The sequence below is a fragment of the Vipera ursinii genome (genome assembly GCF_947247035.1).
Source record: "Vipera ursinii genome assembly, chromosome: 2".
Classification (NCBI taxonomy): Eukaryota; Metazoa; Chordata; class Lepidosauria; order Squamata; family Viperidae; genus Vipera; species Vipera ursinii.
Window position 1 is genome coordinate 194473878 of NC_139513.1, and position 16860 is coordinate 194490737.

The following is a 16860-nucleotide window of genomic DNA, read 5'->3' on the forward strand; positions in this document are numbered from 1 at the left end:
CCATATTGTCCTTTCAGAAAGCAACGGAAAATGTGTCAGAGATTAGTAAGTTAGCAATTAATCAGAACTGGGTATTTTATATTTCCTGTTTTCCTTTTACTATATTAAAATGATTTTTACTTTTTAAAATATATTGATTTTTAAACACTGTTTTATTGGGTTGGAAAACTTTTTTTTATTGTTCTATTGCTGAGTGCCTTGTTTACGATGGCATGAAACCGAATAATCCAGATGCACACCAGATATAAACTTCCATCTGGATCTAAAGGAGATCTAATCAGTGCATATAAACAGTACAAAACTGATAAGAGATATAATGTAAACATTTTTTTCCCATTAGCTCAATGTGTGTTAATATGTTTTAACAGTTTAGTCCAATTTTAAAATCTTTACATCCACTGGTTCCCCCGAGAGATTTAAATAGAGCCTTGGTGGAGCAGTGGGCTAATGCCTCCTTAAGTAACACCAGCTGCCTGCAATTAGTGCAGGTTCGCATCCCACCAGGCTCAAGGTTGACTCAGCCTTCCATCCTTCCGAGGTAGGTAAAATGAGGACCCAGATTGTTGGGGGCAATTAAGCTGACTTTGTAATAAGGCCGCTTGGTGTGTGTGTGAAAGCCCTAATAAGCAGGCATATACATAGAATGAAGGCTACTGCTAAGCTTGTAAGCCACCCTGAGTCTTCGGAGAAGGGTGGGATATAAGTGGAAATATATATATATATATATATATATATATATATATATATATATATATGTATGTATGTATGTATGTATGTATGTATGTATGTATATATATATATATATATATATATATATATATATATATATATATATATATATATATATATATATATATATATGCTTAACAGTTCTGTTGCTGAAATTAATGGGCCTTACTTAATTTACGGTGAATTCTTTTCAGAGATAAGGATGTTGTAACAAATTAACGAGATAAAGCAAGACTATTCTTGAACAAACTTTTTTTTTAATTCTATGTTCCCACAATATACTCAACTAGCTGATCCCATTTGCAATCTATTAGCCTTGTTCTACTGATCTTCCACATCAGAATTCTTTGAAATTTCTCAACTTGTTCTCCTTTGGTGTTTCCATCCAGCAACACCACACCATACCCTTTATTCAAGAATGTGGTGTCACGGAATTCTAAAAGTGATTGTAAAACAACACGAAGACAAGTCCTGCTGAAGCTGACCAAAGATTGATGTACTTCCCATATTGGCTAATCAATTGCTTCTAAAAAGTCCACAAAGAATAATGAAAAATTCAGTGGGGAAAAAAAATCCATGTAAATGGTTGGGGTAGCCAATGGCTATGTTCTCAAAACTTACTTACCTCTGTTTAATTTGATTAAGATTATTAAATCCATCTTTAATGCAGCAATAATTAGGTCAAACCTGGTTGGATAGTGTCAGTCAGTGTGCCGTGCAGCATACTAATTACCTAATTCAAAAAATTTATCAGTAAGTAGAGGAGGAATCTCCCTTGTGATTGCTTGGCAATATGTAACTAAAATGTTCATAAGTTATTTCCAACGTTTTATCCAACATACATGCATACCCAGGAGGAGATATTAATGCAGCCTCTGCTGGTCCTTCTGTGTTGTCCACTGTCTTAACTCCAGCCTCAACAATCAGCTAAAATTTCTATTTGTTCCCACAGTACATTTTTGAATGGGCAGAGGAGCTATGGGGTGACATTACAAAGTACCTTTATTGGACAGACATAACACATTAAATTGAAATACAAATGATTACAGTGGATTGAAACCTTGTTTTAAAGTAAAAATATACAAACTGCATTCAAAAGAGTATAAACTTTTATAGTATCCCCAAAAACTGGTATTTAAAGTGTCCAGAAGATGAATAACTACTTGTGCAGTGGAAAAAAGTTGACCTAGCGTAAAATCTTAAACTGTGACCATACAACATACTAATTGACATAGTTTTACTAGATTCACCCAATAGCCTGGGTTCACCTCAGTCATAAACAATGTAGACTGGCTGGTCCATAAAATAGTCAAGCCTATTTTTACTTAGAACAAGTTGTGAACTAATCATAGTCTTTCAAAACCATCCCAACTCCATGAACAAAATGATTTCACACATGATTTAAAGTGTTGAAAGAAGAAAAGAACATTAAGATTGCAGGCTACCGCAGAAAGTGTAATTTCAAATCATTATTCACTTTTACTCTGGACAGATTACAAGAAAGCAGAATATTTACAAAATGGGCTTTCAGGAGAAAACCAATACTGCATACAATGCCAAACTATAAATTGTACACAGCCACTATGAGGTATAATAGATAAAAAATGGGCTTGAAATCTTGAAACCTGAGGTCACTAGTTGATCTGAATCAGTAATGCATTCCCTCAGAATATTCTGGACTACAAATCTGAGCAGAATTCTCATGAAAGTGGCAAAATATAGCAAACTAATTTGAAGTTCGAAATCTATAACAGTTGTGCATAAAAATTAAAATGTGCCGTGCTGTGTAATGGTTCAGTGCATTAAAACATACATTGTATTTATTAAAGCAAACCTTTAAAAAATAAGATGAAATGTCAATCTCTAGGGGAAGTGATTTGTTTCTCTTTGATGATATGAATGAAATACTGGCATGGAATCCATGCTAAAGCTTAAATTATTACAGAAATAATTTGCTTCTGTTTTTTCTTTAACAGTGTTGGGGGAAGGATATCAAAGTAAATTACATCATGCTATTGTATATGTAATGGAAAGAAAAAAGCACAATTATCCTGTTAAACACATCTCTACTGTTTCAATAGAAATGTAATGAAATACTTAAATTGCTATTTGAATTTAATGAGGCTAAAAGGTAAACTAATATTGGCTCAATAGGTTTCTCAACAAGATTAGAACATCAACACATATATCAAAAAAGTATTACTACTGAAATTTTCTATTAACTGGGTAAGGAAGATCAAAGTAAAAAAAACAAAAACAAATCCCCATTGTGAACCCAGATAAGCTAACACATACCGGGAAACAATTTGGTCACCGTGACATGAAATCAAATAGATCTTTCTGCCACATTAAACAGTAAAAGAAAAAATCAGCAAAGATTCATTCCCCCTGGTATTCAACTATGTTAAAAATCTTCAGATCAAATGTTACACTTCTGCTTGACTTTACTTCAGAGAAAGCCATCTTAGTAAGTGCTAAGATTGCTTGGATAACTAAAATGAAGCTTAGCGTGACTAATTTAGAGTAGTAAATTAAGAGACTTTCAGTGGATGGTCTGGGACCTGCATTTTCTGCAAGGGTTTAAAACGGGGGGTAGAGCCTTCTTTAAAAACTCAGTTGTCTGAAATGGCTTTTGAATACCAAGAATATGGGCCTGAAGACAGGATAACTCACTTCCTAATATTTATCGAAATCTGGGCATCTGTGGGATTGGAGCGCCCTCTATTGGAGTTGAGGAAGGGACTGTTAGCAGATGCCCACCGTGCAGCCTCTCATTTACACGGAGTTCACATCCATCCTGAAGCATTCGAATGGCTATTCGTGCAATATTCTTGGAATCATCCAGCCCACTGTGAGGCCGTCCGTCATAGTCCATCCCAAGCTTTTCCAACATGGTCGACAGCTTTGTTTGGCATCTAGGAACCTGGAAAATGAATTGAACCATTCTGAGCAGATGCAGACAGAAGAGAAATGCGGTATCATTCTGTCTACATTACTAGCTGCTCTAAATTCTATCCCTGCCCGCATATGTGTGAGATGGCAATGGGCTCTTCCATATTCCAGCTATGCTCTGAAGTGCAGCGGGTTTTCTACATGAAGGGGTGTAATTTTAAAGTAAACTGTTTTAATTTACATAAATAAAAGTACAACATTCGGCATACCAAACCATTTCCCATTTTTGTTTCTGAGAACGTCTCTGTACTGACCCAGGTATTTAGGCATTCTCAGAAAACAAAAATGATGGGTAGTTGTAGCCCAGGATTTTACTTGAAAGTATTCCCACCTGCACCAAAGAAGACAAAAAAGGTAAAGCTGGGAAATTAAGAGCATATCCTGGAAGGAAACACTGGAAAGGATGGCGGGGAGCAAGAGAACCAGTTTCCCTTCAGCAATGGGATATTTTACAACAGGCCACGTCCTTCAAGTTGCCCATGTTACAAGAGCACACAGGACCCGTTCTCACATTTCAAATAACGCCCATTGTCTCAAAGAATGTTTATAGGTCTGTTGTTCCAGTTGCTGCAGTTCTAGAAAAAACAAGAATGGGCAACAAAAAGCAACATTCAGATTCTGAGTTTCATAAGTGCAGTATTTAGCAGCGGTAGGCACGGGTTTTGTGTTCCTTCATAAAATCTACATGGTTTTCTTCAATATAGTCAGTCTTCACTTAATCGACTTTGAAGTTACAATAGAGCTGAAGAAGACTTATGACCAGTGCTCAAAATTGTGGCCACTGAAGTGTCCCGTCATGTGATTGCAATTCAGGCAGTTTGCAACCAGTGCCCATTTATGGTGGTCACAGTGCCCAACAGTCAAGCAATTTCCATTTGGGCTCTTCATAACCGGCTTCCGACAAGCAAAGTCAATAGAAAAGCCAGCAGGAGTCATAAATCACAGTCACATGATGTTGCGCTTAAGGACCTGCAGTGATTCCCTTAATGACCATTGTGGAACTGACATCAAAAGTTCCAATCACATGACATTTCACTTAATAACCACTTAGTGATGGAGTTGTCATCAGTAAGTGAGAATTATCTGTACTTTAAAATTACATGGAGTGATCTACTGACATCACCAGAGTGGGAGGGATGCTTAGGCATCCATTTCCCTGCTTAAAATGACTCCAAAACTATAAAAAAGAAGGCAAACCTTTTCCATCCCATTTAGGGGTTGCAGAAGGGCTAATTAAATGGCAGTGTAAGAGAATACATACTAGCTGTCATATAGATCTTAGTAGGGGCAATCTTTACTCAAAACGTTATATAGTTCTCCAAGCCCAGTGATGGCAAACCTGTAACAGACATGTCAAATTTTTGGATAACAAAGCTTTGAGTAACACATCAGCATTTATCCAGAATTTATCAACACCCAAAAACGATTTTCAGAAGCACAATTTTCAGAAGCTGTAGAATGGGAAAGATGCAAGGTGACCTTTTTCAGTAGCAGCAATAATATGGGCTGAAGTTCAGACCTCAACTCCAGGCCCAGCCTTAGAGCTGCTGCCAAGTGCCACTGTTCAGGGTGGCCTAAATGAGGGGTGGGGGAAATAGAGAATTGTTTCTCTTTTGATCAGTGTATGTATGTGACCTACCAGCTGAATGAACTTAGGTATTTTCTGAATTTTTGACATGCCAAGCCCCAAAGTTTTGCCATCACTGCCCTAGCCACAGCATATACATAAATTCACTATCCTGTCAATTATTATAAACCCATTTTTGATTTTCTGCTTTTCTCTTCTAGAATCTAAATGTTTCAGGAAACAAGCAGACAACAAACCTTGTAGAAGTTTCCATAGGATTTGCGGATATTAATCCACTTCTTAGCAAAAGAAGGATACTTCAGACGACTAATACGACACTGGATATTTAAAAATTTACTCATATCCCAGGACCTTTAATAAACAATAAGTAAACAATTTCATTAGGAAGTTCTTTTAAACTTCTTTTGCAAATTATTTGGATATTCCTTTGGGTATTTCCCCTATTTTTCTGAGACAATTTGTAAATCCTTTTTTAAAGAGTTCCTGAATCTTAAACAGCCCAACAGTGCTATCTATGGCAAACCTATTGTTAAATTCCTTTTTCAGCGGTCCAAATATACACCAAGAATTTTATTTGCCCAAATTTTCTCATGGAAATATTATGCCATGCTCTTGATGTGTTTTTTTCTGGCATTTTATTGATCATATCTTTCATTAGTTTTGATTCATTTAACTTTGTGCTGTGATTTTGTATTTTATTATTCTCTTATGTTACTCATGATACTTCTTGTTAAAATGTAAACAATATGGTCCAAACACTAAATAATCAAAAGATATATGAACGCACTCCCTTATAAGGTTCTGGAAATAAGTCATTCTTTAGCTATCTTCATTGTCAGAGAAAAATTAGCATATTTATAATCCCTGTACATGTATAGCAGGGGTCTTCAAACTTAGCCCTTTTGTGACTTGTGGACTTCAACTCCCAGAATTCCTCAGCCAGGCATGCTGGCTGAGGAATTCTGGGAGTTGAAATCCACAAGTCATAAAAGGGCCAAGTTTGAAGACCCCTGATGTATAGGCACTGAATAAAACAGCTGACTTCAGTGTTCATGTATAAATGTTAATGTTAATAACCTATGCAGACTATTCTCTTGAATTCAACAAGTTGTAATATACTACACTCTAGATCAGGGGTGTCAAACTTGCAACATCACGTGACATATCGCAATTTTTTTTCCATTGCCAGCAATGGGGTGGGTGCGGTTTTGTCATGACACATCCGGCCTGCAGGGCAAGAGTTTGACAACCCTGCTCTAGATTTTAATCAAAGTATATTTGCTCTAACCTGTTCAAAACAGAACATATTTCTTCTAGTCATGTGCAGTACCAGAGGACAAGCAGGGAAAAGATCCAAGGTATTCTGACATTCCAATCACAACATCCTATTTAGCTTATTGTAGCAAATACAACCAAACTGAACAACTCCAGAAATACAACCCTGTCAAAGCTAAAGAATGGTTGAAAAACACTGACATAATTTAATGGCTGCAATTAAAAAATAAGTATGGTTCATCAATTGAACATATGTACATCTCTCCCCAATACATACCCATCTGTTAATATGGAATAGCTGTATTTGCTTCCTAGTTCTTTCTGTTTCATCCAGTCTACAACACGTTGCAGCACTTTTGGGAATTCATCAGCTTTCTCTACCAGTTCCTAGAAATATTATGAATGAAAATACAATTGCTGTATATTAAGAAACTCAGGTATTAATTATACAATATGAAAATAATATAAAAGGGTTTCTGTCAAGTCAAACTGCCAATGGAACTCTGGACTGCCCCCGACCTTCGTTCGTTTCGCCGGGACCTAAAACCCTGGCTCTTTGAGCTATCTGGCCTGGACTGAGGGGTTTTAATGATTTTGAATTGTGATTTTAATTTTTTGGGGCTATACTTAATTTTATTTTATTTTAATTTTATATTGTATTGTTTTTAAATTTTGCCCTGTAAACCGCCCTGAGTCCTTCGGGAAAAGGGCGGTATATAAATCGAATAAATAAATATTGTTAAAACTCTACTACACCCTTGTTGGTTTTCTACAATAACTATTAATGCAACAAAATACCCTATATTCATTATTACATTCAGTGAGAAAATACAAACTTCTTTATATCTACCGAAGTATCTGCATCATATGTCTAATATTCTTTAATGGCTGGGGGAGGGGCAGGAAGGAAGGGAGGGATCTCCCGGATCTGACTCTTGCAAGTTGTATTTTCTTCAAGAAAATCCTGCAGGCTGTCAACCATCCTATCTTTCTGGTTGTTCTATTATTTCCCTCTTCTTCCAACCCTTCTCAGCTTGGAAAACTGGAAGAAAGGTGCAGTTTATGGTAGAAAACCTTTTTTTTGCTCCACATAGCCTAACTGTAGTGTGTGTGTGTGTGTGTATACATACATACATACATATACACACATATACACATACACACAAACACACACACACACACAAATTAGGCTATGCGGAGCAAAACAAAAAAAACTTTTCCACCATAAACTGCACCTTTCTTCCACTTTTCCAAGATATATATATATATACAAAACTGTTTGCAACTTACTAAGCAATTAAGAATGTAGCTAGGTTGAGGTTTAATTACCACAGTCTTTGCATTATTCCTGCAGCTGACACTGAGGAAGCAATAAAACAGTCTTCATCAAGGTAGAACTCTCATGAAAATTACAGGTAGCCCTCGGCTTACGACCACAGTGGAGCCCAAAATTTCTGTTACTAAGTGAGACAGTTGTTAAGTGAGTTTCCCCCATTTTACGACCTTTTTGTTACAGTTAAGTGAATTACTGCAACTGTTACACTGCAGAGCGAATCTGGCTTCCCCAATGATTTTGCTTGTCGGAAGGTCGCAAAAGGTGATCACGTGACCCCCGACACACTGCAACCGTCATAAACATGAGTCAGTTGCCAAGTCTCTGGATTTTGATCACGTGCTGCAACAGCCATGAGTGTGAAAAACCGTCTTGTCACTGTTTTCAGTGCCATTGTAACTCCAAACAGTCACTAAATGAACAGTTGTAAGTCGAGGACTATCGGTATATCATCCTCTTCTAATTAGTAAATGTACCATTTAAACAATTCACACTGTTGATGGTACAAGCAGGTTGTCCAAGTGCACAGAGCACTGATTGAACATTATATGTTTTGCCTCTGACCCAGCCAAATCAGGTATGATCAACAGTCATTGCTAACACTATGGTGTTAGAAACAGTCTCCAGTTTTGCCCAAAGAAACCCAGGATTCTAATCTATAGAATAGTTACACATTTCTTTATCACAAGCACTTTATTTACAGCCTGTGGTACCGATTTAAAAGAAATACATCTATAAAGAAAAAGAGAAATCAGGAAGCTTAGATCTGAGCACACCTCACTGATATGCTGTGTTTGCAGTGAGGTATTAGGATTATATCTGATGCCTAAACCATTATCTTTCTTTTTTTAAAAAAAAGTTTTGCTTAAAGAGCGTAGTGCGTGACAGACTATTTACCTGAGAGATTCCCGTCAAATTAATGCAGAAATCTGAGAGTTGAGGATTAATCTCTGGTTTCACATATTGCTGGAAAGTGTCTTCCTACAAAATTGAAGTTAAACGTGGGCCATTTCATGATGATACAGACAAAACACAGAAAAGCTGCTCCTTACATAGCTCATTAATCCAAAGGAATTACAATCAGTCAAACAAGCCTTGGTGGAACAGTGGGCTAATGCCTCCTTAAGTAACACCAGCTGCCTGCAATTAGTGCAGGTTCGCATCCCACCAGGCTCAAGGTTGACTCAGCCTTCCATCCTTCTGAGGTAGGTAAAATGAGGACCCAGATTGTTGGGGGCAATAAGCTGACTTTGTAATAATGCCGCTTGGGGGTGTGTGAAAGCCCTAATAAGCAGGCATATACATAGAATGAAGGCTACTGCTAAGCTTGTAAGCCGCCCTCAGTCTTCGGAGAAGGGCGGGATATAAATGGAATTAAAATAAAAAATAAAAATAAAATAAATAATAAGGGTCAGTTGAACCTTGGCAATAAGTACTGCAATACCATATGTGGCCTTTAGGTGGGATATTCTGCTGTTCCTGCTGCCATGGCTAGGGGGCTTTCTTACAACTCCCACTTCAGGCTCAGGTTCGCAAAGAGTACCAAGAATTGTAACGCAGAGTAGCCCATAAGGAAGAATATACATACTATTACAGTCATTACACACTTGACAAAGTATATTAGTGGCACTGTATCTGGACAGCTATGAGAATATAACCAAGAAATACAGAAAGCCCCATCTGATGTCATAGGGATACATCTGTGATTTAACATCATACCTACAACTGCTGATTCCTTACTCAAACCAGCATAGCTAGGGAACCACTCATTGATACCTTGTTTAATTAGCATGCCTCTTGTGTAAATACAGCATGCAGACTAGACTGTTTCCAGTCAAAACAAAACAGAGAATAGCCATAAGCCACTCCACAAAACCATTTTTCTGCTAGGAATGTAGCCCATATTGAAACAGCATGCTTAATTCTAAACAAACAATGACAGGTAACTTGCTAGCCACATTCCATAGCAGAAAACTAATGAGCATGAGCATACACATTTATGCTAAGCTTTATGACTTAGTACGATATGCAACTGCTTCAGTGTTATATACCTGCAGAACATTAGACTCAACATCTTAAAAACAAATTGAAAAGCAGCCTCAGGATGTTATCATTTAGACCAGAAGTGTAGCACAGAAGGGCATTTGGACTATTCTTTGTTGTCTTTCACCCAAAATCATTTTCTCTTTCCCAGACTGTCTACTTGTGAGAATCTAGCCATGTATTTACTTCTGCTTGTTCCACATAGCAAGTGAAAAGGGAAGCGCTTTTTTTTTTGTACAAAACACCTTTACATTAAGTAGCAAACATATATCAGTTTTTTCTTATGGATATAATTTAAGATCTAAAAAAGATTATGCCAGCAAGTTATAAGCTGCCTAATATGTTGATCATATAGCATACAAGGCAGCATAATACCTTTGCTTCACTATCTATTTTTCAAATGCAAATCTCAATTTTTGATGAATTTATTAAACTATCCAGGAATCAAATAGGACAGAAATACTTACTATTTGTAACGTCTGGGTATTTAGTAAAACGATAGGAAATTCGATTATTTCATGTATAAATTCTGGATGATTTTTTTCTTCACAAGTTGCTTCAAAGTCAATAACACAGATATAATCATAGTAGTCTTCTGCATTTGGAGGTTGCTTGTGCATTAATTTTTCTTTCTTATAGTAGTTTTTCAGCCTCTTTTTTAATACATCTTTCACTCCTCTGTAAAAAAAAAAGTGATTTTTTTAGGATAATTATACAGCAGTGGCCAAAATTGTGGAAACCTTTTGGGAAAAGTGTACATTTGTGGTTTGATGGCTAACACCACCACTTTTTTGGGAGTAGTACCATAAAATTATATATCAATGGAAAGATAATTTAATCGAGAATGTAATGCAATAACTTTTATGAAGGATTTGCTATTAGAATAGCAGTTATAAGGAACAAAAATGAAACACGTAGAAAAAACGAGATATACAGAAATTATCACCATAGAAAAAACGAGATATACAAAAATTATCACATCAGTTAATACTTAGTCGGGTAACCTTTAGCATGAATTACGGCCTTACAACATCTTCCCATGGAGTGAACCAACTCTTTTAGTTCTGCAGTTGTTATAATGTGAAACCAAGATTGAATGATTGCTTCTATTAACTGGGTTTTATTGCTCGGTTGCTTCTGACTAACAAGTTTCTTTAGTCGGCTCCATAGATTTTCAATTGGGTTAAGGTCTGGGGTATTCCCAGGCCATTCCAGCAGTGAAATATGATTATCTTCAAACCACCTTTTGCACACAACAGCAACACGACATGGAGCTGAATCCTGAATCCTGCTTCATTGTCTTGGAAAAGATCATGTGCAGAAGGCTTCAGTTTGGGCTCAAGTATTTCATTAATGTATTTTTGGCCATTTATATTTACATTAATCACACAAATTCTGCCCACACCTTTTGATGTCACACAACCCCGGATCATAACATTGACTGGGTGTTTCACGGTACATGTAATACAATCAGGTTGCAAAACTTATCCGATTCTTCTCCTTACGTATTTTATGCCATCATTACCAAACAGGGAGATCTTGGTCTCATCATTTCAGATAACATTGTCCCATTGTTCCTCTGTCCAGGTAATATGGGTTTTAGCTCAGTTTAGTCTTGTTAACCTTTGCTTAAGAGATAAAAGTGGTTTTTTTCATGGAATTCTAGATTTTAGGCCAAATTCCTGTGGTGCACTCAACTTCACATTGCATTGCGCCATTTCATCTTGTATACACCAAGATGATTTTCTTCTGTCACGTAGGCCTAGTCTCTTAATTCTTCTATCATCACTTGCTGTTGTGCACCTTTTCATGCCTTTACCAGTGTGGTTTTGTAGTGACTGTGTCTCTTTATACGTCTTTAAAAAACTTAGAAATGCCACCTTTGGTTAAGTTTTCACCAATATTTCTTCTAATTTCTTTATAACTGTAGAGTTGTTCACTTAGTAATGCTATTTTACATCGCTTTCTGGGCAACCAGTCAACTCTTTGCACCATTACTTTAATTTCATTACGTTTTACAAGCTCACTAAATGAAAGAACACAAAAAAACCCAACCAACTTGATAGCAATCACATAACACACTGACAAATGTCTTCCTCTCAGCTTCAATACATGACATCAATAACTGAATCCTAATGTGATCTGATTGGCTCATTGTCAAAACAAGATGACACCTGATTGGCTCTCTAAACACTCATGCTCATTGGCTACAATCAGATGAAGGGAAGCTACCTGATATCAACCTAAGCAAGTTGTGCTTCCTTTTTCTGGTTATTTGGCTATAACTTTTCATAGAATACAGATAATTGAACAAACTTTGTTGTGTTACATTCTTGATTAAATTATCTTTCCATTGATATATAATTTTATGGTACTACTCCAAAACAAAGTGGTGTTATTAGCCATGAAACCTCAAATGTACACTTTTCCCAAAAGGTTTCCACAGTTTTGGCCACTACTGTACTGCTGAGTTAGAACAGAAATGTAGCATCTCCTAATCCATTTGGACATTATCTCTCCAAATGCCAAACCTACTTTTAATAACTTCCTCCAACAAAAATGACAAGAATGATCTAACTCTGATCTGCTTGCATCAAACTAGCCTCAAAAGGAAGTTGCTCCTACTGTGTAATTCTCCAGAGAAAGAGATAAAACATGAGCAGACACATTCAACAGGACTATAAAATACTCTATGCCTTTAAGAAATTTATGACATTATTTTAAACAAAATGTATTCCAGTTTTTACTTGTTTGCAATGACATGAACAGTATTTCTGCACAAGTAATCCCCTTCATGTATATTTCAGGTAAGTTAAACGGTCCCTAGGGCAGACAATAGAAAGAACACTGTCCTGTACACTATTTACAAAAAACACCATATATAAAAATATTATGTTGCCTTTACATAACTGACACAGAAAGCTATCTTCTAAAAAAGTCAGAGCACAGTCCCACCTAACCCCAGTAAGGTCAATTACAGCTGAGAGGGGAATTCTAGGTGGCCAATCAAGAGTTTCTTTCAACTCTACCTGGAAATGCCAAGAATCACACCTGGGACGATCACAAAGTTATTTTTTTTCCTCTTTGTTCCAACTTTAATTTAGGTATGCAATTTATTCAATCCAAGTGGATTCTTGGGATGACATCAAATCACTAAAACTAAATACTGTATGTACATATAAAACCATAAATATATAAAGGCCTGTGTCCTCAAACACCACTTAGAAAATTGGGGTCTTTTCTAGCCTCTGGGAGGCAATTATGGTAGGGGCCTTCCTTGCCTAGGAGTCAGCTGTTAGGAAGAAAGCTGCCTCAGGGAATGTTTCTTATTGCGCCCCTTGTCACACTTCTCAATGAAGAAGTAACTCTTCTACTATTTAGGTTTCCTTTTTTTCCCCCCACGTAACATTTTCTTAAATCTTTTCCGTTCAATTTTCACTGAATTCTTGAATTTCTTTTTTTCCATCAGATGAGCCTTTCTAAAAAGTTCACCCCTTTCTTTAGCTGAAGATATGGAGAGGTATAAAGTGCTATAACGGAAATTCTAGCATCACAACTTTGTGTAAGATTTCATACTGAAGAATCTGTTTATGACTTTGCAGTGTGAAATCCTTCTCTGCCAACAAACTCTTCCAATGATAGACTTCTGTGCAGAAATATTTATCCATAATGTATAGAGCTTCTTCCTTCTACAAATGATAAAAGCACCTCAGAAGAAAGATCCACAAGAGGCGACTTTATTAATTCCACCTTTACACATGTAATAAGAAACACATCAGAAAATGTATGCACTCACACACGCTTGTTTACCTGGTGTCAAGTCTGAATTCAGCAAGTTTAGCTCTCAGCTCTTCTCTGCTCATTCTATTGATATAACCATTTGTCAGAGAAATCTCTTTGTAGATTGGATCGCTGAAATCACCTGAATTAGATTTTTTATTATTTTCTTCCTGAAAATCAAACTGGCAGCACTGCTTACTCTGACAGAAAGGCTGTATGATGAGAAAAAAATTGTTATAATTGTCTTTTATCTTCAAAAGCTTGAATAATAACTTTATTCAACATTATCTAGAAACAATGACATTGGCTAATTGTCCAAAGGCAGGAATGATCACAATATTATATTGAAAAAGCCCTCACTTATACTGAGTTGTACAATTTATTCACTTCTTACTAACATCCAGCTTTTGAAATGCATTCTTTTAAAGAAAGGAACCTGCTACGTGAGCCTACTCTTGTTCATGGCCCATCAATTAGCCAAATTTCCTACTTAGTCATCAACAGGGCACCCTGTAAATGAGCATAACTCACTGTTAAGGGATTTAGCAACATTTCAAAACAGGCCCAGAGGCAATATTACTTTATTTTAAATTTTAGAATTGCGAATAACATACAATAGGCATCTGTGTTTAAATTGCTATGCTTCCTTCTTTACAGTATTTTTTACAGGTTCTTTTATTCTTTTTTGAAGATAGTTAAGTTTAAAGGCTTGGTTGACCGGAAGGTTGACTGCTCGAGACCCAGGTATTATGTGATAGGATGAGCTCCTGTTCTTGCCCCAGCTCCTGTCAACCTAGCAGTTCAAAAGAAGGGAAATGCAAGTAGAATAGATAAATAGGTATCACTTTGATGGGAAGGTAACAGTGTTCTGTGTGCCTTGGCGTATAGTCATGCTGGCCATATGACTACAGAAGCATCTTCAGACAACACTGGCTCCCTCAGCTAGGAAATGGAGATGAGCATCGCTCCCTAGAATTGGACATGACTGGGCAGGGAAAATCTTTTACTTTTTTTTTTACCTTTTTAAGCTTAAAGTCAATTGGTAAATACCAGCAAAGGAAATTATAGAAACTATATTAGAAGAACATCCTGATGAATTTTAGTGGTCACCAGTTAATAGGCCAAATATGGTTGATATAATTTAACAGTTACAGACGCTTACGAAAAGGTTTTCTCAAGTATGAATCTAAGTGCTTTTGCTATTTCCCACTTAATGGCCCACGCATCTGAAGTTACAATCGGAACTCGGATTGCTAGAATTGCCATTGCTGAGTAATCACTTAGCAACATACATTTCGGTCCCAATAGTGGTCAACTACCTGTAGCATATATTTTTTTCTAGTACTGTAGCACTGCAAGATTTCTTGGGTATTTCCAGGTAACACAAACAGCTTGCCTCACTGTCCCTTTTACTAACAGTCCAGGCAAAGCACTGTCATCTGTTTGCCTATACCAGGGGTAGGCAACCCTGGCTCTTTTATGACTCTTGGACTTCAACTCCCAGAATTCCTGAGCCAGCACAGCTGGCTCAGGAATTCTGGGAGTTGAAGTCCAAGAGTCATAAAAGAGCCAGGGTTGCCTACCCCTGGCCTATACTATTTTTTTAAAAAAAACACATCATTAAGATGTAAAACATGTTTTCACCTTTTAATCAGTAATGCTACCACCACCTCCTCTTGGAAATGTCATAACGTTGGGTTTCTTAAGTTTTAGCACAGATTCTTCCTTTGGGCAATGACCCAAATTAGTGCAGGTTCGAGTCCCACCAGGCTCAAGGTTGACTCAGCCTTCCATCCTTCCGAGGGAGGTAAAATGAGGACCCAGATTGTTGGGGGCAATTAAGCTGACTTTGTAATAATGCCTCTGGGGAGTGGGGGTGAAAGCCCTAATAAGCAGGCATATGCATAGAATGAAGGCTATTGCTAAGCACATTTGATTTGTGCTTCTTAGATTGTAAGCCGCCCTGAGTCTTCGGAGAAGGGCGGGATATAATTGGGATTAAAAATAAAAAAAAAATAAAAAAAAAATATATGTAAAGTGCAACTGGGAAGACGAAAGTCAATGGACTACAAAAAAACCCTTTATAAGCCGCAAGGCTTCGTTCATTTCGCCGGGACCTAAAAACCTGGCTCTTTGAGCTATCTGGTCTGGACTGAGGGGTTTAATGTTTTTAAATTGTGATTTACTTTTTGCGGCTAGACTTAATTTAATTTAATTTTAATTTTATATTGGTTTGTTTTTAAATTTTGCCTTGTAAACCGCCCTGAGTCCTTTGGGAATAAATAAATAAAGGCCCCGGGCCACCTTGGCTCTCTCACGCAATCGCTCCGCGGCCAATTTAGAGCGGGGCCAAAGAGCAGCGTTTCCCAACCTTAGGAACTTGAAGATGCGTGGACTTCAACTCCCAGAATTCCCCAGCCAGCTATGCTGGCTGGGGAATTCTGGGAGTTGAAGTCCACGCATCTTCAAGTTCCTAAGGTTGGGAAACGCTGCCAAAGAGGATCCCGCGGGAGACGCGATTCCTCCGGGAAGCACGAAGGCTTTCCCGCCGCGGTCCAATTGTTTCCACTCTCTCGCGCCGCTGCTCCTCCTTCGGCAAGGGAGGAGCTCCGAGCCCTTCGACCGCTGACGGAAGGAGCTTTCCGGCAGGGACGGTTACGTCTCTGGGCGCCAAGCGGCTGCTCCACGGCGGGTTGCGCAGTCGCGAAGGGACACTTACCGAGGCCGCGCTGGCTTCCGCCTTCTCCTCCCCGGTGTGCTCTCGTCGCGGCACGTTCTCTTTTTGCGCCTCCATTTGGCGCTCTCTCTCCCTCCCCGCGGCCGGGAAACCTCGGCCTCTGGCGCACGCGCACGCGAGGGGCTCCTGCGGGGGGGGGCGGGGGGAAGGGAAGGCGCCAAACCTTTTTTTTTTCCCCCAGAGACAAAACACCACAACCGGACTGGGGTGACGTCAGAACGCCCCTCGCGCCTCCTCAATGGTGGATGGGAGGGCGGGGTCGAGAGCGGGAGCGCCTCCGCGAGGAGGAGGCGGGAATGTAATGTGACGTCAGGGCCCGCCGGAAATTAACGAAAGGTGGCTCGAGCTTCGGGGAGGGAGGGCGTCTTTTTGCGCGCTGCTCTCCCTCCTCCCTCCCTCCCTCCCTCCCTCCCTCGCCCAGGC

At 38.3% G+C, this 16860-nt stretch overlaps 1 protein-coding gene across 4 annotated transcripts; it reads right to left on the reverse strand.

Annotated features, from left to right (window-relative positions):
* Nucleotides 1–875: 875 nt before the first annotated feature.
* Nucleotides 876–16654, reverse strand: ERI1 (exoribonuclease 1). 4 transcript variants are annotated; one of them, XM_083351227.1, is made up of 8 exons: nt 16420–16654; nt 13731–13912; nt 10388–10598; nt 8775–8858; nt 6822–6931; nt 5506–5620; nt 3403–3652; nt 876–1462 (listed from the first exon to the last, which is right to left on the reverse strand). In XM_083351227.1, exons 1-7 carry the CDS (start codon nt 16492–16494, stop codon nt 3413–3415), a joined length of 1017 nt encoding a protein of 338 aa, XP_083207353.1. In that variant the 5' UTR covers nt 16495–16654; the 3' UTR covers nt 876–1462; nt 3403–3412. The 4 variants fall into 4 exon arrangements, with proteins under 4 accessions (XP_083207353.1, XP_083207354.1, XP_083207352.1 ...); XM_083351228.1 differs by lacking the exon at nt 876–1462 and adding an exon at nt 14315–14493 and having other exon boundaries at nt 2186–3652; nt 16420–16468; XM_083351229.1 differs by lacking the exon at nt 876–1462 and adding an exon at nt 4193–4256 and having other exon boundaries at nt 3499–3652.
* Nucleotides 16655–16860: the final 206 nt, after the last annotated feature.

Coding starts and splice junctions, on each gene's coding strand:
- ERI1 (XM_083351227.1), bottom strand. CDS start 16,494: ATGGAGGCGCAAAAAGAGAACGTGCCGCGACGAGAGCACACCGGGGAG. Junction 10,599..13,730: donor GAATTCAGACTTGACACCAG/GTAAACAAGCGT, acceptor TTTTTTTTACAG/AGGAGTGAAAGATGTATTAA. Junction 5,621..6,821: donor TATTCCATATTAACAGATGG/GTATGTATTGGG, acceptor TGTTTATTAAAG/GTCCTGGGATATGAGTAAAT.